This window comes from Dama dama, chromosome 29 (genome assembly GCF_033118175.1).
Source record: "Dama dama isolate Ldn47 chromosome 29, ASM3311817v1, whole genome shotgun sequence".
In the NCBI taxonomy this organism is placed as follows: domain Eukaryota; kingdom Metazoa; phylum Chordata; class Mammalia; order Artiodactyla; family Cervidae; genus Dama; species Dama dama.
In genome coordinates this window covers 58,045,015-58,070,222 of record NC_083709.1, presented here as the reverse complement: position 1 = coordinate 58,070,222, position 25,208 = coordinate 58,045,015, and the positions used below count along the sequence as shown (strand labels likewise).

General features: G+C 39.4%; 1 protein-coding gene across 4 annotated transcripts in view; it reads left to right on the top strand.

Moving 5' to 3' along the window:
* TRPM6 (transient receptor potential cation channel subfamily M member 6) overlaps positions 1-25,208 on the top strand; it is a 151,624-nt gene that overhangs the window by 105,449 nt on the left and 20,967 nt on the right. For all 4 annotated transcript variants that reach the window (XM_061132095.1, XM_061132096.1, XM_061132093.1 and 1 more), the window contains exons 23-32: positions 44-158; positions 3,839-4,032; positions 7,001-7,133; positions 14,432-15,564; positions 15,708-15,820; positions 17,448-17,571; positions 19,674-19,765; positions 21,338-21,396; positions 23,038-23,063; positions 24,565-24,615. In XM_061132095.1, coding sequence (XP_060988078.1) covers positions 44-158; positions 3,839-4,032; positions 7,001-7,133; positions 14,432-15,564; positions 15,708-15,820; positions 17,448-17,571; positions 19,674-19,765; positions 21,338-21,396; positions 23,038-23,063; positions 24,565-24,615 — 2,040 coding nt within the window. The remainder of the gene's footprint in view (positions 1-43; positions 159-3,838; positions 4,033-7,000; positions 7,134-14,431; positions 15,565-15,707; positions 15,821-17,447; positions 17,572-19,673; positions 19,766-21,337; positions 21,397-23,037; positions 23,064-24,564; positions 24,616-25,208) is intronic.

The window sequence follows — 25,208 nt, the reverse complement described above, 5'->3', positions numbered from 1 at the left end:
TGATTCACCTTGTCTCTCATTCTTTTAAATTCTTTCTTTGCAGTTTGTTCAAGCCAGCCATCCTGCCCTCCTGGTTCTTTTCTTACTCCATTCCTGCAAGCTGTCTACCTCTTCGTGCAATATATCATCATGGTGAACCTGTTGATTGCTTTCTTCAAGTAGGTTATTTTAATCAGATATGGTTATTTTGTATCTTTCAAAATGGGTGAAGTATTTTGAAAGATTCACATGTAACCTTTGTTTTAATGCGTATCATGCTTTATTACTGTGGTTTTATGGTTTTAAAAATATGGGCATGGGAATACTGGTAGGAAGGTAGTGGAGTGTGAGAAGAGAAAAAAACAACAGACTGTAATAAAAACAGAGTTAAAAGAGATCATACACTGTAATTAAGCAATAATTTGGAATCATGGGGAATAGCAATTAACGAGTTGAAAGTTGACTAGAGAGTCCTTGATAACTTCCCTTCATCGGCTCTCATGATATTTCATCCTCTGTTTCCTTCAATATCATGTCACTTCTGAGCCTTCTTTCCCTGGTTCATCATCTTCTCTCCAGCCTTTTAACACTGGGGTTTGTCCCTGGGCCCAGACCTTTTGCTTATGCTTTGCTTGGTGATCTCTTTCAGTTTCCTGTAAATATGTTCTATATCTTGACAAACTCCAACGCATATCTTCAGCCTACGTCTCTTTCTTGCACTCCAGTTCTATAGGTCCAGCTGCCCTGTTCCATTGCCAGTCAGATGTATAATAGATTTCTAAGCTTTTAAATGTCCAAACTCTTGATTTCCCCTCTTTCCCAATATACACTTATTCTTCTTATAGTTTTTCCCACATCTTTAAAGAAGACCACACATTTCTGTCACAGCTTTGTCTTTTTTTTTTTTTGTCATCCAGGCCAAAAACCTTGGCCTTCTTATTGCCTCTCATATTTCTAGGTTTAGATTGTCAGAAATACCTTTGACTCCACCTTCAAATAGATCCTCAGTCCAACCACCTGTCATACCTCACTGCTACCACCACAAAGCCTCCAAAGTATTTCTCTGCTTCTGTCTTTGGGCCCTATTTTCTTTTCTCAACACTAATGACACTTACCAAACCTAAGGATGTTATTTAAAAGTGCAGCTGCCCTTTCCTTCCATCATCTCCTTGGCATGCCTGGTCCCCCTTACCCTTCTTTCTTTATCCTACTCACTTATATATACAAATATATGTTATAATTTATTTATATATTACTTTTTGCCCCCATTTATCTCATTCTGGAATACAGACTTCACAAGAACAAGTTTGGTTTTTTGCTTTTGGGTTTTCTTTTTTCCTTTTTTGCCTATGAATTTATCCCAAGCATTGAAAATAATTTAGTGGATGAAAGAAATCAAGTGACATGATGGGAAGGAACTAGTTTTTTCTGAATGACTCCTTTATGCCAGGCACTGTATGAAGTATTTTATTTATTATCTTACTGAAAAGGGAAAGGGAAATCAATGCATAGAAGCTAAGTAAAGACAGTAGAGGAGATAAGGCTGAAAGCAGATAAAATAAATAAAAACACAGGCAAAAAATGACTGTTGTTGCATATATATGGGGAAAATCTTATTAGTTATTACAAGATTATATGATAGCTGTCATCTCTCTTTAGTCTCACCATTTTATGAACTTGTAACATTTGCTGGTGTTTAATTGTTATAGCTTTTATTCTGACATTTCAAATAAGATCAGTGGGTATGAGATTTTTGTTTCTCAAAAATAGCAGGTGTCAAAAGACAGGCTGAGAAACCCTCCCACAGGCCAATCTTGTCACTGTGATGAACACACAACGAGAACCATACAGGCTGCTTCTTGTTCAGCTGCTAAGTCGTGTCCCACTCTTTGCAACCACATGGACTGCAGCATGCCAGTCCATGTCCTTCCCTGTCCTTCACTGTCTCCTGGAGTTTGCTCAAACTCATGTCCATTGAGTCGATGATGCCATCCAACCATCTCACCTACTGTTGCCCTCTTCTCCTGTCTTCCATCTTGATCTTTCTCAGTTATCAGGCTCTTTTCCAGTGAGTTGGCTCTCTGCATCAGGTGGCCAGAGTATTGGAGCTCAACTTCAGTATCAGTCCTTCCAGTGAACATTAAGTGTTGATTTCCTTTAGGATGTTCTTCCAAGTTGAGCAACCCCAGATCTGAGTACTTACCCAAAAGCCCCTTTCCAGAGTCTGCAATAGTTAGGGAGAGCCTGACAAACACTGAAGATCGCCACCTGCTGGTAGACATGCTGTAGTCTCACTTGGGCTGGGAGTAGCTTGGAACCTTGGTGATCCTCAAACTTGATTGTGCAAGAGAATCACTTGGAGGACTTGCTGAGACAGGGATGACTAATTTGGTCATTCTGGGGTGAGTCAGTAAGTGAAAGTCACTCAATCATGTCCAGCTCTTTGCAAGCCCATGGACTGTAACCTGCCAGGCTCCTCTGTTCCTGGAATTCTCCAGGCAAGAATACTGGAGTAGGAAGTTGTTCCCTCCTCCTGGGGATCTTCCCAACCCAGGGATCGAACCCAGATCTCCTGCATTGCAGGCAGATTCTTTACTGTCTGAGCCGCCAGGGAAGCCCCATTCTGGGGTAGGGCCCAAGAATTTGTATTTCTGACAGGTTCTCAGGTGGTGCTAGTGCTGCCAGCTCAGTGACTACACTTTAAGAATTGCTGTTAAATCCAGTCATCAGTGCTTCCTTCATCTATCTTATGTAATCTGAGACTTCCCCTTTCCTTTCTCCTCTCTTTTTTTAAATCTCACTAAGTGTCTTGCGGGGTCTTAGTTCCAGGGCCAGCATCCCATGCTGTGGCAGCATGGAGTCTTAACCATGGATGCCAGGGAAGTCCCTCCCCATTCTTCAATCCTAAACTGTTTTTCTCCGGGATAGTTTGAGTTTCTTCTCTTTACCATTCCTGCAGTTTAGGGTAACTTGCATTTTTATTTGTCAAATTTGTCTGCCCTTCTTAAGTGCTTCTCTGCCATCTTTCTCTAAAGGAATAAATTCTATATTAGCCTAAGCAAAATATTAAGATAGATATTTCATTGTGCCCTCCCCACCCATATCATATTATAGACTTAGAGTTATATAGTTAAGGATGACATGTTGCTTGAGAATGGGTACCACTCATGACAACTTCATCACAAGCTCTATAATATCAACATATTTTTCTGCACTATTTGTATATTGTAATTGATATAATAAAGGGAAAAAATCCAAAGTAGCCTACCAATATGGAGTTACTTTTATTAGAAAGTTAATGTAAATAATTCATCTAGCTTCTAAATCAAAGTTCTGCTTATTGGTTTATTTTAGGATGAATTGATTTTTATTGCCTGCCTCATCTTTTTCTTTTTTTCCATTTGAATGTTTTAGCTAGGGTTATTCTAGCACTTCTCACATTTGATAATTAGGAGAATCTCTTCATAAGATTGTTAATATAGAAGAACATTAAAACTGTTTATCATTAAGGATGACTTATGGACTGAAAAGATCTTATGTGAAAAGAGATAGTGAATCAGGAATAATATTACTTCCAGACGATAGTTTCTGTTCATTGTATTTAAAATGTTAGCATTTTCTTCTCTCTGATTGTAATTTCTACCTTTTGCATATTCTGATTAGCATATTTTATTGTAGAGGATTAATGTGTGTTGTTTGGGAAAGAAGAATCATAAATGCAATGGATATTATTTTTATTGGCTAACTACTGGTCACATGAGGTGAACCAATCATAAGCTGGAAAAGAAAGCAGTAATCTAACTGTCATGTTTCAGGATTCTGTATTAAAACACTGTCCCTCTTTTACTGCAACTTACAGTAACGTTTACATAGATCTGAAATCCATTTCAAATAACCTGTGGAAATACAATCGCTATCGTTACATCATGACCTACCATGAGAAGCCTTGGCTGCCCCCACCTTTTATCCTGCTGAGTCACATTGGTCTCCTGCTTCGTCATCTTTGCCAGCACCAAACTCCAAATGACCAAGAAGAGGGTGATGTTGGATTAAGTAAGTTTTTAACTGGTGGCACAAGAGAAAGAGAGTAAACAGCAGAGATCCAAGGTGAAGACACCTGGAACATTGTCGATTAAATTCAGGGCACAGGTTGGAAGGCTCTGGGAGTTAAATTAAAAGGCGATCAGTTGGGAACCTGGGTCTAAGTAAATACATTGATCTCATTATGCGGTTAAAGTATCTTTTGCTAAGAGTAATTAATAGTTTGAAAGAAAGAAATAGGTAGGAACAGAAGCTCTGCTTGGATTTGTAAAGGCTTTTTTGTCACCTGGAAAACCTGTATTTTCTTTGTTTATCTGAGAAGTCATCAGAATAGTTCGTAGAAAGTAGTAGTCCCAGTGACCCATACTTATTCCTAGTTGATGAAGATGGAATCCAAATTGAAAGGATACAGGTCTTGTGGATTAAAGGAAATAGATAAACCAGACTTTGTCTAACTTATTCACTAGAGTCAAGGCTCTCTGGGTCTCTGACTTACAGAATGTGGAGGTCATTCTCTATAGATGTCTCATATTTTCAGGAACTTCAACTCAGGATGCAGAAACGTGGATTTTCTCTCTTTTTGGCAAAGCTTAACTCATTTTGAGATTTTTTTTCCTAGTTCATTTTGCTTATCTGTATCTTGACAGCATGATATGACTGTCATACTAATTGTCATAAGAGAAATTCATTCTTGTGGTTTACAGATCTTTTGTAGTTCCTCTAGGCCTGGTGGTACTAGGCCCGTTTCTAGATAATTCCTAGATATAGAGGAAATGGCATAAATCCACAATCCTTTATCTCAATTCCTAAATCCAAAATATATCTGAAAATGGAAAGTCTTTTTCTTCTTAAGTTAGAGAAAGACTCATTTGGATAGAAGAGGCTAATGGGACTAATGTAAGCCACTTATCCTCTTTATCCCTTGTAGTAAGAATACTTATTGATTTTGCTGCAGAAATAATGTGTTTAATTTCAGAGTATTGCTCTAGCCCCAGTTAGGGATTTTACTTCATTTATGGTATATACATTATATTACATTTCCAGAACTAGAAAAGTAAACTTCTGAATTCTGAAACAGACTGGTTCCAAGAGTTTCAGATATGGAACTGTGGACTATTTGTGCATTTTGGTGAGCCCTTAACAGGTGTTATCACAAGGCTGATAGGGTGACATGCTTTTGCTCCTGCTGGTAATTGACTCTATGAAGTATTTTTCTCTTCTTGAACCACTGTATTGATTTATTTTTCTTTTCCATTTCTTTCCCTCAAGAGATTCAGCCTTTATAAGGAAGTCAAAGCAACAACTGAAGTTAATTTAAAGGCTTATAATTATATTATAATTTTTCAGCTTCTAATAGAGTACCATCCCAGAACAATTGTAACAGGAGAGTGTGAACCACTTGAGAGATCCTGGAATTAACTAGGATTTGGCCAGATTTTATAGCACCATAACAAAGAACCCTTTCCTGAGCTTACCTTGATATGAACTTATAGGGTGATTCTGGTATAAAACTTGAGGAAATATTCTGATGGGTAGAGGTGCTCTCACCCTGAGTTTTAGGAAATTCTAAATTTTTGTGAGATTGCCTTTGAGCCTCTGTATTCAGGATCAGGATGTTTGCACACGGCGTAGCAGTGCCACCTGGTGGACAGTTGCGAGAAAATGTCACATACTGCAAGCTGTACCTATCGCCATCGCTGGAATTGCCCTGGGGATTGTTTGCTCTCAGGAATCCACAGAAGGTTCAGATCACACAATTCTAAAGTTCCTTACTCATACAAGATTCTTTAATGCAAACAAAAATTTAGAGCTGAGTGGGGATAGGGGGGATATTGTTGTTTTTTTGTTTTTTTTTTGTACCTGAAAAATTCTTCCGTACTATAAAAATCAGAAACATTGTGAACACCTTTTGTGGTTGAATATTTTCTTTTAATTATCCTCTAAAATTAATATTTTTGTTAATTTGCATTTTAAATAAATTCTAGAACCTTTGAATTTCCAATTAATTCTGGAGAACTTTAATGGTTCGTTCTTATTTTTTCTTTTTTTTCCTCTAATTTAGGGGAAATGGTTGAAGGAAGAAAACACTCCAATTTTACCCTTTTTGCAGCAGCATTTTTATATTTAACAAGTGTTAGAAACCTGCTTAAAAGATAATTTTTTTTCTGTTAGGTAAGAGTCAAGGTGGTATACCACATGTGATCACTGAAGTTTGATAGATATTGCATTAGTTTCATAACATCATGAAATGATGTGTCTTTTAATGAATTAGTTATTGTCAATGAAGATGTATAGCCTTGATTGGCCATTGATAATACTGGCAATAATATCTTTTTTCAATAGAAGAATTTAGTATATACCAACTCAGTGTCTATATAAACTCAGTGCAACAAGGTACAACTTTCTTACACTTACTGGATTTGCTGAAACAGATGTAGACTTTTTCTAACCTTGATTTTAACCTGTGGGTGACTTGTTGTCATTTTGACAGTTTACATAGTTGGTGGAGGAACTGCCATTAGCATATAAATATGATGAATTTTTATGTGTAAAAGTGTTCTAACTTAGGAAAATTTTGAAGATAAAGTATCTGTTCCGCATGAGTCACCTCCAAACCCCCACTTCAGTTTATAAAACAACTAGGAGACTCAGCCTGGTGCTTCCAGTTGCCGGTGCATGCTGCTGCTGCTAAGTCGCTTCAGGCGTGTCCGACTCTGCGCGACCCCGCAGACGGCAGCCCGCCAGGCTCCCCCGGCCCTGGGATCCTCCCGGCGAGGACACTGGCGTGGGCTGCCATTTCCTTCTCCAGTGCGTAGTATGTCCCAATTAATACAGTGTGACCAGGCAGTTAACTATTATCACACAAACTATAGTTTTATCCATTTTCAACACCAGTGGAAGAAAAGTCACTCAGACACGGTCTCACCTTCCTATGGAGGGGGAACAGTGATTCCTTTTATATACTATACTTATTCCACAGAACTCTACCTAAGTAAGGAGGATCTGAAAAAACTTCATGATTTTGAAGAACAGTGTGTGGAAAAGTACTTCCACGAGAAGATGGACGATCTGAACAGTAGTTGTGAGGAACAAATCCGAGTGACATCAGGAAGGTAAAAGTTCTGTTTGTATTTTCACCCCCTAAATTGCTACTTAAAGCTGATTCTTATTAGAATGGCTGAAAAAAGTAAAAGGTCTACTTTTAAAACCCAAGGTTTTGATTCTCTAAAATTTTCTCAGGTAGTGTGTAATATTCTTGTAATCATTGCACATTTATTGAGCATCTACTGGGTTCTAGGCAGTCTTATAAGTTAGAGGAGATACATGGTGGATGAGACCAGGGGCCTTTCCTTTGTAGGACTTACATTCTAGTGCATGCATGTGGAGGGGTGATGGGAATGGAGGACAAAAAAGAAATATGTAATTTAATGCCAGACCATAAAAGAGCGATGAGGAAAAACAAGTAGTATAGGGGGATAGAGAATGATGGCCGTGAAGGGTCTGCTGGAGTTGGGTTGGGTTGGGTAGGTTGGACTGTCTGGGGATCCTGGTGCAGGAGGGTTGCTGTGAGGCAGCTGAGGAGGAGAGACCTGAGGAAGGTGGGATGGTGCCCCAAGAGTGGATGTGGACGTGTCCAGGAGCAGCAGGTTGGTCCTGAGGAGGGCAGGGGCAGGGTACCGGTTGCCCTGGGGGTCATGGAGCTCTCAAGGAGCCTGACTAGCTCTTGTGCATTGAGTTGAGGGTGAACAGTGGAGACAGAGATGAGAGGCAGGTTCTGTAAGAAGTTTACCTCTGAAGCAGGGTATGGGTACACCGTGGGATTCTTTTGTCTCATGTGGCGATAACAAAATTAATGTGTGTGTTCCTGGAAATGCGAGGAGCTGCAGGAGCCAGAGGGAAGAAGTGATTTGCTGAGTGAAGTCCTTGGGAAGGAGAGTTAATGGTGGGGACCAGAGGAGGATGTGGAGGGTGGGTGTGGCAGAGGATGCAGCCGGGCTGCAGGAACCAGGACAGTCATCAGTGAGGGTGTCTGTGGATGGGTGTGATTTCGGCGGGGAATCAGTGCAGGAAGGCCACTCAGAGTTTTGAGGAGGAGGAGATGTGTTGGAAAAAGTGAACAAACAGATTCTAGTAAGATCAAAGCTGCTGTGCATGTATTACTAATTGTAGGTGTTAAAATAATGAAGGATTGCATGTGATTATATGCATGTTTCAAATTTAGCTGTAATTGACCTAACAATATATTAGTTTCAAGCATATAGCATGATGGTTTGACATTTGTGTACTGTGAAATGATCACAGTGAATCTGGTTAACATCCATCACTGTACACAGTTACAGATTTTCTTCTTGTAATGAAAATACTTGTTTCCAAGGCAAATCATTCAGTATCACAGTAATCCAAGTCTGTACCCCAACCAGTAATGCTGAAGAAGCTGAAGTTGAATGGTTCCATGAAGACCTACAAGACCTTCTAGAACTAACACCCCAAAAAGATGTCCTTTTCATTATAGTGTACTGGAATGCAAAAGTAGGAAGTCAAGAGATACCTGGAGTAACAGGCAAATTTGGCCTTGGAGTACAGAATGAAGCAGGGCAAAGGCTGACAGAGTTTTGCCAAGAGAACGCACTGGTCATAGCAAACACCCTCTTCCAACAACACAAAAGACTCTACACGTGGACATCACCAAATACTCGACACCGAAATCAGACTGATTATATTCTTTGCAGCGAAAGATGGAGAAAGTCTATACAGTCAGCAAAAACAAGACTGGGAGCTGACTGTGGCTCAGATCATGAACTCCTTATTGCCAAATTCAGACTTAAAGGGGAAACCACTAGATCATTCAGGTATGACCTAAATCAGATCCCTTATGATTATACAGTAGAAGTGACAAATAGACTCAAGGGATTAGATCTGTTAGACAGAGTGCCAGAAGAACTATGGATGAAGGTTCATGACATTGTACAGGAAGCAGGGATCAAGACCATCCCCAAGAAAAAGAAATGCAAAAAGGCAAAATGGTTGTCTGAGGAGGCTTTACAAATAGCTGTGAAAAGAAGAGAAGCAAAAGGCAAAGGAGAACAGGAAAGAGAGATCCATCTGATTGAAGAGTTCCAAAGAATAGCAAGGAGAGATAAGAAAGCCTTCCTCAGAGATCAGTGCAAAGAAATAGGGGAAAACAATAGAATGGGAAAGACTAGAGGTCTCTTAGAGAAAATTAGAGATACAAGGGAACATTTCATGCAAAGATGGACACAATTAAGGACAGAAATGGTATGGGCCTAACAGAAGCTGAAGATATTAAGAAGCAGTGGCAAGAATACACAGAAGAACTATACAAAAAAAGATTTCCATGACCCAGATTGTCATGATGGTGTGATTACTCACCTAGAGCCAGACATTTTGGAACATGAAGTCAAGTGGGCCTTAGGAAGTATCACTACGAGCAAAGCTAGTGGAGGTGATGGAATTCCAGTTGAGCTATTTCAAATCCTCGTGGACTTGAATCCTCATGCGACCTCATGGATGCTGCACACCAGGCTTCCCTGTCCTTCACCGTATCCTAGAGTTTGCTGAAACTTATGTCCATTGAGTCAGTGATGCCATCCAACCATCTTGTCTTCTGTCATTCTCTTCTCCTGCCTTCAGTCTTTCCCAGAATCAGGGTCTTTTCAAATGTGTCAGCTCTTTGCATCAGGTGGCCAAAGTATTAGAGCTTCAGCTCAGCACCAGTCCTTCAGTGAATATTCAGGGTTGATTTCTTCTAGGGTTGACTAAACTATTTCGTTTGCTGTTACAAAATTTCCCAGATTGGGTGGCTTAGAAGCTGCAGAATGTTATTGCTCATAGTTCTGGAGGCTGGGAGTCTGAGATCAGGGTGTGAGGATGGTCAGGTGAAGGCCCTGTTTGGGTTACAAACTTCTGAGTGTATCCTTACATGGTAGAAGGCGCTAAGGAGCTCTGTGGAGTCTCTTTTATAAAATAGGGCATTAATGCCACTCATGAGGGCTTCATCCTCATGACCTAATTACCTCCCCAAAGCCACATGTACCAACACCATCACTTTTGAAGATTAAGGTTTCAACATATGAATTTTGGGTGGGGACACAAACATTTAGGGCATAGCAGAGAGGATAAATAAAGACATATTTAGAGAAGACAATTCATGAGATGAGTTAAGGATTGGATGTGGTGATAAGGGAGTAGATGGAGTCCAGGATGAATAATATCTAAGGCAGGGTAATGAGGTGAAAGGTGGCACTGCAGAGATAAGGAATGTAAGATGCATGGCAGAGACTGAGGCAGCGGGTAGAAGCAATGAGGTTTAAGCTTGTTGAGCCTGAGATTCTAGTGGCATATTTAGCCAGAGGTGTCTGGAAGGCTTTACATATATGGCTCTGGAGCCCTAAGGGCAAAATTTGAACGGGAAATTTGGGAGTCACCTGCTTGTATTGTAGGAAAATAAGACTATGAGAGAGGAAGCAATTATGCTCAGGAAGCAAGTGGAGTGAGGAGACTCAGTGGGTCTCACCCTGAGCGGTGTCAACACCTGTGTCATGGGCTGAGGCAGAGGAACTTGTGGAGAAGACTGAAAAGAATTGATCAGAAGAGAATAATGAAAACTAGGAGAAGGTAATATCATGAGTCAAGTGAATGCAGAGTGAAACTTGATGATAGTAATAATAGTAGACTGAACACCAATAATCATCATATGCTATTACATTTTCTTCAGTTTTTTCTTGGTGTTTGAGTAGAGAAGTAGATGGTAGATGGTAGATGGGTAAGTAGCTTCTGAAAAAGATTCTAGATGCTTTCAAAGGCTCTAGTATTTGGTTATGAAACCCTAATTTAATTTCAAAACACAATTGATCAATATTCCTTTTTGATAGAGCTGTTTCACGAGCCCCCTTTTTACACGGTGGTCCTTATTGAGGTCCTTCTGAAAGTTGCTCAGGTGTGTCCAACTCTTTGTGACCCTATGGACTGTAGCCCACTAGGCTCCTCTGTTCATGGGATTTTCCAGGCAAGGATACTGGAGTGGGTAGTCATTCCCTTCTCCAGGGGATCTTCCCGACCCAGGGACCAATCCAGGTCTCCTGCCTTACAGTCAGATTTTTTACTGTCTGAGTCACCAGGAAGGGAAGAATATTTTCTGGCAGTAACTGAGCAATAGTTGGAAGAGGGAGGGAGAAGACATTAGGAAGATGTTTGCCTACCTCTGAAGGAGAGATTATCTGTATCCTTACAGAGTTAGGTGAATGGTAAAAGTGGGAAGAGAACATATTAAGTCTGTTTTATATTTTACTTTTTCTATTTGGAATGTTGGCTACTTTTTCTCCCTAGTGATGTAAGCCAGTGTTTTCTCTCTCTGTTCTATAGAATAAACTGTTAACTAGGGATTTTTCCATAGTAAGCATGTTTGGTTACATTATATTTGGGAAGTGCTATATCTTAAAAAAAAATTTTTTTTTTAAACTATCATGTTGAGCAATGTGACTCAGCAGAGTTATAGCTTGAGCAGATCCCATCATCATTTCATCATGATATCTTACTGAGAAACATTTGTGAACAACTCCTAGCATGGAAAGTGTGGGTGCAATTCATTCGTCCTTCATGGGACTCTAGGACCCCAATAGAACTTTGCCTGGATCCCTGCTGAGTTGCTGAGATCTGCTGGAGGGCAGTGGTTAATGCCATTGAATATGGAGTTGCATGCTCTGGCTTTGAAGCCTCACTCTTTCTCTGACCATGTGATGCGTAGTGTGACCTATATTCATGAAGGGATAGTAGAATGCCTACCTTATAGAGTGGTCATGTGGATTAAATAAAATAATGTGTAATGCCTGGCACATAATGAGCACTCAGGAAGACTGTGATTATCATGATGATTATAATAATAAGAATACTTTCTATAATTGCATTTTACAATATCTAGTCCAGAGACCCACAATGAAACAATAACCATACTGGTCTCCTCCTCACTCTCAAGCCTTGCACAGGAGAAACAAAAATTATGAGAATTTCTTTTCCATGTCAGAATGACTCAAAGACTTGATTAATGTAGATCGTGGTTGAGAAATATAATTAAAATATGTTTCATAGGACATTGAGCTTTAGAAAAGAAGTGCCTGTGAAGGCAAGAGGACCTGATCTGAGGGTGACCAGGTTATTTGCCTAACAGCCTCTCTTGTAGCAGGTTACCTGTGGCTCTGAATGCTTGTTGGTGTCTATTGTATCCTTTTGTTGGGGCTGCTGCTAATGGAACTTAATGAGTCTCCATTACTGTTGTTTGGACTGTACTGTTTCTGAATTAGATGAAGCAGTGTGCTAGATAGAGAGGCTCTAATGAAGCATATTTGGAAGTGAATATACATATATTTTGTGCTCTTTTCTTCATCATCCTTGCCAATTCTAGTTTCACAGGTTCCAGAAGGTCAGGAAGCCTCTACTAAGGCTCTATAGAGTTATAGAAGTTGAAGCAAGAGAGGGCTCCACCTATCACCCTCAGATGATAATAAAAATGGAAAATACCACCCGCTTTATTCTTTCATTTCTATCTTCAAAGATTCCAGAAAGAAGGGGAAGATTTCTCAATCCATGTGACCTGAAATATATTCTAGAGAGGGGATGTCTAACACTATTTTGGAAAGTGCTTCCTAGAACTGAGTGCCAAGCTCTTCATGATATAATCAATCACTGCTTCTCCCAGCCCCCAGATAAGACTGGGAACAATTTTTTTATTTCTGCGTATGCTGATGTGAGTCATGAAATTGTTGACTATGTTCCCTCCCTTGCTACTTTTCACTTTATTTCTGTTTATCAAAGATTTTTAGTATTGAGAAATTGGAAAGTATACTCCTTTCTGCAAAGGAGAGAATGAAACAGAGGGGAAAAGGAAAGAAAGAAAAATGTTATAACTGTATTAATTTCCTGGGCTGCCATAACAAAGGGCTTCCCAGGTGACACTAGAGGTAAAGAACCTGCCTGCCAATGCAGGAGACATAAGAGACCCGGGTTCAATCCCTGGGCTGGGAAGATCCCCTGGAGGAGGGCATGGCAACCCACTTCAGTATTCTTGACTGGAGAATCCCATGGACAGAGGAGTGTGGCGGGCTACAGTCCATAGGGTCGTAAAAAGTGAGACACAACTGAAGTGACTTAGCACGCATGCCCGCACACCTCACAAAATACCAAAAATGTGGGTGTCTTACAACAACAGAAATTTATTATCTCACAGTTCTGGAGGCTAGAAGTCCAAAATTACGATGTTTGCAGGTCCATGCTTTCTCTAATGACTCTAGGGGAGAGTCTTTCCTCACTCCTTCTAGCTTTTGTCGTTTGCTGACAGCCTTTGGTGTTCCTTGGTTTGTAGATGCATCACCGTTTATAGATGCATCACTCCAGTCAGGAGGGAGTTGTCTCACGTTGTATTCCCTCTATCTCCAAATTTCCCCTTTTTATAAGAATATGAGTTACACAGGTTTATGGTGTACTTTAATGACCTTATTTTAACTTGATTACCTCTGTAAAGGCCCTCCTTTCAAATAAAGTCATGTTCTAGGAATACTGGGGGTTAGGATTTCAACATATCTTTTTTTGGGTATACACAAAACAAAACCTATACCCATATAACAGAGATAGATATAGATATATTTTCTTTGTTCGTTCTAATTCTCTAAATGAAGTCAATTGTTAAATTTAATTTGACTCTACTTGCAATGTACTTTTGTACTTGTATAACTGATAGTGTCTTATGCTGCTTTTACTTGAACCACTGGTTCAATATCATAATTTGGGGTTCCAGTATTCAAAATCACTTAAGAATTGCCTCAGGCTTTCTCTGATTGTAGGTCTCTTAAAATGGGTTTTGTTTGAAACCGGGATGCTTGTTTATACTGTAGACATGGAATTTTATTTTAAAAGATATATAAACTTTTTCTAATAATGTTTTTTATTATTGATTCTATTCCTATCATTCTGGTTTCATCCTCAGGATTTCCTTTCTCTACCAAAATAGCACAGTGGTTGACAATAGGAGATATTAAAATGTTTGTCATGTAATTAATGAATATATTAATGAATACAAATAGGCTGATTGATGAGGTGATTGGGAGGATAACTAGTAGAAGCTAGAAATGTGGTTCTGAAATACTGGAGAGAAATAAGGGCTAGAAATACAGTTTTTAATTTTCCTTTTTCTGGTGACAGTGGGAATTATAGGAGTGGGTGAGAGCACCTGGGATGAGAGTGCCTACTGGATCGGGAAGGAGGTGGAAGACAGACTGAACATAGGGAAGCAGCTTAGCCTGGGGAGCCGCCTAGAGATGGAAGCAGAGCAGGAAGACAGGAAGGCCAGTTCCCATTGGCTTACTGGGCTTACTGGTTTTCGCTCTCCTTTTACCCTTAGGGTTACTGAGATGTACTTCCAACTGAAAGAAATGAATGAAAAGGTGTCTTTCATAAAGGAGTCCTTATTGTCTTTGGACAGCCAGGTGGGACACCTGCAGGATCTCTCTGCCCTGACAGTGGATACCTTAAAAGTCCTTTCTGCGGTTGACACCTTACAAGAAGATAAGGCTCTCCTGGCCAACAGAAAGCATTCTACTTGCAGAAAACTTCCCCACAGCTGGAGCAATGTCATCTGTGCAGAGGTTCTGGGCAGCATGCCACTCTCTGAGAAGAAAAAGTATCAGTGTTACAGCATGCCCCCTTCTTTGCTGAGGAGCCTGGCCAGAGGCTGGTATCCCCCACGAGGACCGAAAGGGCCCTTTCTTGAGATTACAGATCAAGAGACTTCAAATGTAAGAGATGCCCAAGGAGAGCAAGACATGGAAAATCGTGTCGTTGCTTCTGGGGTGATGCTGAACAGACACGCACACCCAAAGTATGGCCAATATCTCCTGGTCCCGTCTTATCTAGAACAAGTTTCTTATTCTGCAAAAACTGACTTGCCTCTGTCCAGACCATCTGCGGAAGCAGGAACAGATGGGCTGACAACTGAACACGTCAGGCAGGCTGAGGTCCCTGTTCACCTCATGTGGCAGACTCCGGGTGTCTCAGCCCAGGGCACCATGGTGGAAACCAAGGAGCAGGGTGAGTCACTTGCTCAGATACCAGCCAGACCAGATGAGGGGGAACACGTGCTCCCTGCTTTGATTTGCACACCTGCACCCACGAGAGTGACCTCCCTCCCTTCCCAAGTCAAGAGCATGGAATCTGGAGGTGGATATGTGAACTGGGCATTTTCAGAAGGTGATGAAACTGGTGTGTTTAGCCCCAAGAAACAATGGCAAACCAGCGTGGCCTCCACTTGTAACCATGACTCCAGACAGAGTGAACATGGCCGGAGGCAGATCCGGGGCAGATCCCTGTCTGATAACTCGGCAAGATTGGCCCAGAGGGATTGCTCAGAAGTACTTCCATGGCTCCAGCCAAACACATCCTTTCGAATCAGTCTGCTTCGGACAGATAAGCCCTTCACTGGGAATCAGAGCTTGAGATTACACAAGGAGGAGAAGTTGAAGATCTCTAAGATTAAAAGTAAGAAGTAAACATTTTAAAACCGGGATTAAATTTGAATGTTGCTACCATTCTTATTCTCCCCATTCTCTCAGTCTTACCTGTGAAACAAAATGGTTCCACATACTGTTTTAATTGCCTCATGTAAATCATTTCCCTTACAGATCTATCAAAATTCTCAGAGATAGGACAGTCAAAATGGATCAAAACAAAATTGCTAACCAAGGATAGGAAACTGTCAAAGAAAAAGAAGAAAACACAAGGACTACAGGTGCCAGTAAGTGCCTTTTATGTTTTTGGCAACTGAGGTAGTATCCTATCCTAGCTCGATTTCTCTTTATTCTAAAGTGCCAAGTACACAAATAACACTGTCCTGGAAGGAATGGAGATGTAAATCTAAGAGTCAGCAGAGCTGATTTGCAATAATTCATTTATCAACTCATGTTGGAGGACTTTTGTGTTACTTTCAGTTTTGGGCTATTCCAAGCGAAGCTGTTAAGAACATTTGTGTACAGGTCTTTGTGTGGACATATGTTTTCACTTCTCTTTGGTAACTAGGAGTAGAATAGCAAAGTCATATGGTAAGTATTTGTTTAATTTTAGAAGAAACTTACATTGCCACCAGTTTATGAGTCGTGGTTTATGAGAGTTCCAGTGGTCTGCGTCCTTGCCAGTCCTTAGTAGGCTCAATCTCTTTGATTTTAGCATATTAGTGAGCGTACAGTGGTATCTCACGTGGTTTCATGTGCCTTTCCATAGTGACTAGTGCAAAATCACCTTTTGAAGGAGACTTAACATCCATAAAGAATGTGCTTCCTTCAGGGAACATGCGATGAGTTGCTGGGATCCCATAAAATATGAGTTTAGAATTATGTTGGGAATAGTTAAAATGGCCAGAGTTAAAATAAGAATTAATAACTGAGCTCAAGTACTAATAACTTGCTTTTGTTTGTTACCTTGTAGTTTGTCAATTTATCTCATTTCTTCTCTGCCCCTGTGAAGCACTTGAGGCAGCCATTATCGTTAGCTCTCTGTTATTTTAATGATGAAGGGAATGGAGCTCATAGACATGAAGTGATTTACCCCGTTCATATAGTTTCTGAGTGACAGGGATAGAATTCTAACCAGTTCTTTCAGACCCAAGCCTTATGTTTTTGTTGTTTTGCTTTATACCAGTGGTTCTTAAACTGTGGTCTCCCATCAGCATTACCTGAAAACTTAAGAGATTCAAATTTGCCCTCTCCTCAGACCTACTGAGGGCTTCCCAGGTGGCACTAGTGGTAAAGAACCCACCTGCCAATTGCAGGAGACATAAGAGATGCAGGTAGGATCCTTGGGTTGGGAAGATCCCTTGGAGGAGGGCATGGCAACTCCAGTATTCTTGCTTGGAAAATCCCATAGACAGTGGAGCCTGGCAGGCTGCAGTCCATGGGGTTACAAAGAGTCATGGACAACTGAAGGGACTTAGCACACACGCACAGACCTGCTGAATCACACACAGATCCTGAGGGTGGGACCCAGCAACTGTGGGTTTAACATAGTCCCGGCTGATTCTGATACACACTCAAGTTTGAGAAACCCTGCTCCTCACCCTGGTTCTGAGTCAGGACTGCAAATAGGAAAGTCACATGGATGCTTGTGTCCTGCCAGCACGAGTGGTGGAAGTTTAACACTTCCCAGGTGACTTTAATGTGCAGCCAATATTAACAACCACTGTTCTTCATCATGCGGTTGTTGTTCCATTGCTCAGTTGTATCCAACTCTTTGCAGCACAGCAGGCTTCACTGTCCTTCACCATCTCCCAGAGTTTGCTCAAACTCATGTCCATTGAGTCAGTGATTAATGTGATTTGGAATGTATTCAGCTTAACGTCACTCTGTTCCAACGAGTGTCTTTCTCTCCAGGTCATAACAGTCAACTCCTGCTCTCAAAGTGACCAATTGAACTCAGAGCCCGGAGAAAATAAGATCTCAGAAGCACAGAAGGGCAGCAAGAACTGGATTCCAGTGTCCAAATTTAGTCAGATAAGTATGTAACAGTCTGCATTCTTGAATTACCCAAGCCCTGGTAGTTTCCTCAGGGTATGGGCTTTAGACCAGTGGGGGTCTCTGCTGTTCTTCCAAGTGAAGGTGAGAGAATGAACAGGGGCCACACTTTCTTAGAAAAATAGCTCTTTTCTGCTTTTAGTTTTTATGAAAGAGATGCAATTTGCATTTGTTTAATGGGATAATTGTCAGAATTCAGAAAAGAAAAATTAAAATGAATTAAAATGTAGATAGTCTCCTATTCAGAGCTGTTGAATCTGCATCAAGGAGTATTCATTTAGTCTGATTTATGGGGTGGAGTCATCTAATGTTATAAATTCTTCAAAGTTCAGGTGACGTTGAAATGGGCCCTTACACAGAGCTCCGCGGATTGAGTTGTAGTTGGTTATTTACAACTGCTCCCATATAGTGTTTATTCCATCGGCAAGATTCCCTTAAACTTAGTAGTAATGATGTTTGTAGAGGATAGAAGACAGATCAGTGAGCTAGGAATGAAGACTGTGAGCTAAGCATAGACTAAATGAGCCTGGATAGATATGTTGAGGACATATTATGAACAGAATAGGTAACGATGAACTGAACATTGAACTTCTTATATTTGATAATAAGAGACCCTTACTAATTTTTAAACAGAAGGGACTATGTGGTTAGCAAGTCATAAATATTTAAAATTATTTGAAGTACTAAACTTAAGGTACACGTATTAGTTTTAGATATACAACATAATGATTTGATGTATATCTATGTTGCAAAACTAGTACCACAATAAATTAATGTCCACCACCTCCTATAGTTACAATTATTTTTTCTTGTGATGAGAACTTTTAAGATTTATTATCTTAGCCACTCTATAGTATTGTTAAACTATAATCACCATGCTGTATATTACCTCCCCAGGTATTTATTTATCTTATAGCTGGAGTTTGTACCTTTTGACCATCTTCTCTTATTTAAAAAAAAATTCAAACTGAGAAAGATGGGAGTGGCAGGAGGGTTCTGGCAAAGAATCTCATTTAAATCTAGGAAGAGAAGACCTAGAGAATTAGGCTAATTCCAGGTGTTTGGCTAATCTGAAGACTTCAGGAGGCATAGTGTCTTGATCCACATTTGGGTTGAGAACTTTGTTTTTTTAAAAACTTGTCTGAGTTAAGAATTGAAAAAGAATTAAAAAATAATTTTGAGGGTGCCCTGTCAGATAGCTCCTCCTAAACACAAAAAGTAAAGTTTTGAGGAAATTAATAATGAAAGGAAAGGCATAGTTTTAGGTTTTCATAGAGGTATTTTATTTTAATTATAGTAGTGTGCTATCATTGAGATCATATTTATCATAATTTTATGATGTTATGAGAGGTATCATATATACAATTTTGTGGGGTTTTTTCCCATTTCCTATATACTTTTTTCCCAGCACCAAATAGTAGGAAAAAATAGCAACTACTTTTAGCCAGGGACTTTTAATAAGTATTTTTCTCAGAATTAATCCAACCAAATATTTATTAAACTATTATTGAGTGCCTACTATGTGCCAGTGACTTTTAAATACCAGGTATAAAAAATATTAACAATAATGATCCTTGTTAAGTTTTTTAAAGAAAAGGCTAAAAATTAAAGCTATTTGCTGGCATTCTTTTCTATCTTTCTTTTGTCTTTGTTTGATTTTGTCTTCTTTTTTAAGTAGCCTACAGTAATGCTTGATTCTGCTATTAAGGAGGAATTACTATCAATTTGGATCTCAAATTTCATGTATTTTGAATAAAGCATGGATGACAAGGTTCAGGGGAAAGTGAAAATTACTAAAGGTATTTTATAGGAAGATAAGGTATGGATAAGTTAATTCTTTGATAGAGAAGTATTAATTATTATAAACAATAAGGGTAACTATGGAAGAATAGAAACGGGGTAAATAGCTTTCAACCACTTGAGTAAAAAGGACAAAAGAATCTTGGTAAAACTTGCTTAAAAGAGAAAAGAAAAGTATATTCCAATTTAGATAAATGCACAGTGTTAAGGTCTTGTATTTGCAACTGTGATTCACATGTAACACATTTTCATGTATCCTCTAACTTTTTCCTTCCTTTTAACAAGGTCTAGAATCTTACATATATCAGAAAATGAAAACTAAAGAAGCTAAACGACATCCTGTGCAAGCCAGTGGCTACGTAAGGCAGTCTCAAGAGGTGAAAGCATTTTATTTGATATTTGAAAAGCTCAGCTTTCACCCCCCCCCCACACTTTATTCTTTCTTTGTTCTCTTTTTTTTGCTATTTATCCATCCAATAACCTATCCTGAGCATTTTAGCATGAATGAGAAAAAGTTTATGAATTTTTGAAACTGTTTTCAAATATATAAAAGTTGCCACGTGGAATAAAAATATCTCTAATACACTTTTCAGAGGCAGAGCTGAAAAAACAACATATACAAACTACTGGGAGACAGGTTTCAGCCTGATTTGAGAAGGAATTTTTACCTTTTGCAGCTTTCCAGGGGTGGAATGGTTTATCTCACAGTAGTTAATGTCTCACTTAGTATGGTTAGTTAAACAGGCTAAGCCAACTTCTTTGTAGATGTGTTGGAGGGGATTTGGACATTTCAGAGTAAAGGACCTTCAGTGTTTCTTGAGTACTGATTTTTCAGTCAGTTTTTCTTTCCGTCTGCAAATATGTGCTTGTTATATTGCCACCCACCATGGGGGAAGCATGATCTAGATAGACTAACCACCACCTACCCACCGCCCCCCCCCCCCAATATAATTTTGATCTTTGTTTGAACATTACCTCTATGACCTTGGAAAGTGTATACAAATCACTTATATGAACATATACTAACAACCTCAGATGTTCCTATAGGAATGTAATCTGTGAAACAGAATACTACTTGAAGGTAGTCAGGGAACCTGTCTGTCCTGTCAAATCCTGGCTCTTCCACTTTCTAGGTTTCTAAGTTATACATATCAATTAACCTTATGAGCTTCCTTAGCTGCATCTCTAAAATGGGGTTAATGCCATCCTTACCAGTTTAATAGTGGATAACAAAAATAACACTAGTGAAAATGCCTAGCGTAATGCTTGGAGTGGCTTCCCTGGTGGCTCAGACGGTAAAGAATCCACCTGCGTTGCAGGGTTCGATTCCTAGGTTGGGAAGGTTCCCAGGAGAAGGAAATGACTACGCATTCCAGTATTGTTGACTGGAGAATTCCATGGACAGAGGAGCCTGAAGGGCTACAGTCCATGGGGTGGTAAAGAGTCTGACACGACTGAGCATGCACGCACACACAATGCTTGGAGTATACTAGATTTTAAGAAATAATTTGAATCTAAATAGAAATAGAATGAGATATCTCCAAGGTAACATTCTGAATAATCATTAACTGAAACAATGATCTGATGATTTGGCATAACAATGTTTCCTGTCAACTTTGACCTTCATTCCTTCTTTCACATCCTTAACAGATGTTATATGTTCACTCTCAATTTTGTAGAAACCATTATATATTACAATTTCTCTTTGATGTCCCCATAAAATTCTTTCTGTTAAAGCTGGTCACCACATTGAGTTACTCATATATTGTGCTAACATTATTCATCTTTCCAGCTTGAATTTTGATACTTAGTAAAAGAAATATTGAGCTCGAGCAGGGGGAAAGAAAACAACCATATCCTCCAAGGAGTGTGTTTTGTAAATGTGTTGTTGGAAGCTTGAGGTGGGAGAAAGTTGGGTGAGCATGTAATGATCTTTCCCTTCTGCTCAGGATCTTAGCAAAAGCTCTTTGTGGGATTCCAGGAGCACCACAGTCAATAGGAAGTCTCAGTGAGTATTTCTGAATGTCTGTCTTTAAGCATCTTTGGCTTATGTTCTTTTTTTAACTGGACTGGGAACCAAGGTTTATTTGGGTCAGAAAAGGAGAAAAAGAGAAGTGTGTCCAACAACAATATTTTTCTTTTGTTAGCAAGAATGACAGTTATTTATTCTCCTAGCTTTCCTGTTTTTGGCAACAAGATCTCACCTTAGTGCCTTTTAAGAATATAATGAAACATGTACTATTGCAACAAATTAACCATTTTGTCTTTTTTTGTCAAAAAAGCACACATGAAATAATAAGTATCATATCTTTTCTCATGTGAAATTTGCATTAAAAAGTAGGAATAAATCTGTCTTGACTGAAAAAAAGACTTAAAGTGAAGACTAGATAGTTCTTTCCCTTAGTTTTTTTCCCCCAAATGTTTGTTTAGTTTCTAAGATGGATCTTTCTGATTTCTCCTTAACATCCTAGTTAGTTAGTTAGTTAAGTCGCTCAGTCGTGTCCGACTCTTTTGCGACCCCATGGACTGTAGCCCACCAGGCTCCTCCCTCCTTGGGATTCTCCAGGCAAGAATACTTAACATCCTAAGTGTTCATCAAAGCAGTAACAATTGGAGAAGGTGTGAGGACAGGAGGACAGGGCTAGAGAGAGCAGATAGAGAACTCACATTTTTGTGGACTTGAGACTCCTGGATATTTATTATTCAGAGAATATTGGAACACCAGCCAGGCAGATTATTCTATTTTGTTTGTCGTGTTTTATGGACTTTTCCAGTTACATCATCAAATTGACTATTCTTATAGCTAAAGCAGAAGAATTCAAAAGCATCTGTACTCTACAAAGGGGCCATTGATGTCAGGCAGGTGGAATATGATGGGCAGTTTGCAGTAGCTGTGTTTGAGATGGCCTTTTCTCTGAAGCTCCCATCAAGGTCTCTCTGTGCAAGCCTGCCTCTAGAATTAATGTGCACATGTCTTTCTTCTCCCAAAGGTTCAGTAGTTTGTGCTCATTCAGAGTGGTGGGTTATTGCGGCATGAAATTAAACAATAATTGTAATTGTACTTTCTTCCCCAAGGACCTTACGTTCTGGAGATATTCTTTGAATGCACTTATTTTGACTTGCCCATGGCCACTTGTGCACTTGAGCAGGGCACGTAACCATTTAAAGACAGCTAATTTCAGCCTTGAACATTTAGGGATCACGTGGGCTAATGAAACTGATTTGTAGGCTTGTCCAGAGACATTCATAGACTCATTTGTAGGCATCTACTTTGCATAGTTCAGGAACCTTTTAGTTTAATTGATCCAGAAGAATACAAATACAGTTAAATCTTATATATGTTGTGTGATCACACAGCTAATTAAAAACAAAAACCAACAACCGCTTTTCAGTTAGCTTAGGGCATACACAGTAAACGACTTACATGCATATCTGGTGCTCATTTTTCTATGAAAATAATTGCTGTAAACTGTTTCTCTAAAAGTAGGGCTCAGATGTAACTGACACCTTTCCTTTAAAGAAATATATACACATGTATATAAATATATGCTTATAGACTCTGTATTATTTACTGTTTTCGCGTACTTTTTCTATCTTTGATCATTGGAAAATTTAAGCATTATCTAAACAACTTTAATTTTCCAAACAGGTTGAGAAGTTCAAATGGAGTTAACAGTAAGTTTTTATATTTTTTTCATATTATTGTTGGTGAGGTTTATGCTCCTGCTGAGATTTTTAGTTCTTGAAATCCTATTTGTGATTTTTGTCTACTATACAGAGTAGCAAATTCGGTAAAAAGTAGAAAGTTTTTGAATGTCTTTCCCCAGATAAATCAGGACTGATATCTGGTTTAAAATTTTTGGAGTAACCAATTTCCAACCATGATTTTCCAGTGAGTGAGAGTATAGTCACTGAGCTCATTTAGACTGCTCGACAACTCTTTACTGTGGTGTTTTCACACATTGCCCAATAAGAACTCATGAGATTATATGTAGATCTTTCCTTTGTGGCTTCAGTGGGACTCTGTGTCCCAAGTGGCTAAGTAGGACCAAGCCTGCTTCAGTGAGACACCTCCCTCACCGAAACCGCTCTGTAGCTACTTTCAGATTTTACCCCTTTCTGTCTTTTTGACCCCTTGATACAGATCAGACACCTTCCTCTTCTGTGATCTTGTTCCATCTCAATTTCTTACATTTTTCAGTACATTCTTTGCAGTTGATTCCTTCTCCACCTACAAAAAATTTTTCATGTACAAAAGAAAAATAATAATCCTTTTCTTGATTTTACCTGGCTTTCAGACCACCACTCCTGTTCCTTACCTCCAAATTAACTGAAACAGTGTTATTCCAGAAAGGAACAGTCTTTTGTGATGATCTTACCTTTTACCCAGCACCCCCAAAGGGAGGGAGTTTTTTCCTTTGCTTATCCAGCAGCAAAAAGCCAGAGACATCTGTGAAATTGGGCTCATTACGCTGCTTATTCTACAAAGTATAAAGCAGTTACCACCACGAGACCAAAGTTCTCCACTTTAATTCTGACTCTATGAAATGGCAAAACTGTTGGAAAGGATTTCTCTTGAGCCTTGTAATTTAGGACTTGAGCAGATAGAAGAGAACCAGTTGAACTTGCAAGAGGTATTCCCAACACACAGTCCTTCTGTAACCACACAAATCCCTTACTGTCTCCTTCCCTTCCACCTCCTTTGTTTCTGATATAGACCTCTTAATATGTTTCACCATTTTGTTGTCATTTTTAAGTCAGTGAAGTAGTCTGCTAATAACTCGATATTAATAACATCTTTATGTGGGCACTGCACCTTGGCAGGGAGCTCAGAGAATTGTGCTTCTGGGATGTCGTGAAATGTGATGGGCAGCTGTGTGCCTTCTGCAACCCAGAGGTGTAATTGGTTCAGAGGAAATACATCTTTGAGGCTAATATTACCTGTCTTTCTTCAATTCCCTATATAAATATATTTGTAGATATTGCATTGATGATTGGAAGCTGTCAGGATACCATGCACAATAATGTGGTTAAAGGATATTAGGCAATCTTTTTCAAAAACCGAGAAGCCATTCTGATTAACCTGTTCAATAATAACTTTGAAGGCAATATATTCATAAGTATGTATTTATCTCCAGCCAAGTAATTAAAATGTCAATCTTCTCTGTAATTTCAGAAATCTCAGCCTCCTTAAAAAGCCCTCAAGAGCCTCACCATCATTATTCAGGTAGGATGCGTGTGCACATGGATATGTCAATGGAACTAAATGTCTGTGAGACTGCATTTGGAAACAAAAGCATTCATGAATTTGTGGTGTTGATATGACTGCAACTTGAAAAGTTGTTTACTCTGATGAGAGCACATTCAGGTTTCTTAACTTGGGAAAACAAGTTGTTAGGATTTAAGAAGTTTTGGATTAAAAAAAAAATGTTTGTATTGGTAAGTTCCAAATTGTAAAAGGGAAGGATGACCTTGAGATCTGAAAATTCCTTACAAGGTCAAAACCAGAGATCTTTGTGTTTTGGACTGGGGAGGAGGCAGGCCTGGGGCTGGTTCTCTAAGGAAGGGTTTTGTACCCTCACTGGGCCCTCAGTGAACATAACCACTGAATGAATGCCAGCCCCACAGGGGGTGTTCAACAAAGACACCTTAAGGGATGTTATTAAACAAGACGTCAAGGGTCTTGACTCTCTTAAGCAACATCGCTTCACAGTGATTCAGTAGTCTTTCTTTCAAAGTGGGAATAATTGTACTTGCCCTTCCTGAGGAGCAATCTGCCAAAGGGCTAGTTGAGAATAAAGGAAACCCTTTGAAATGCAA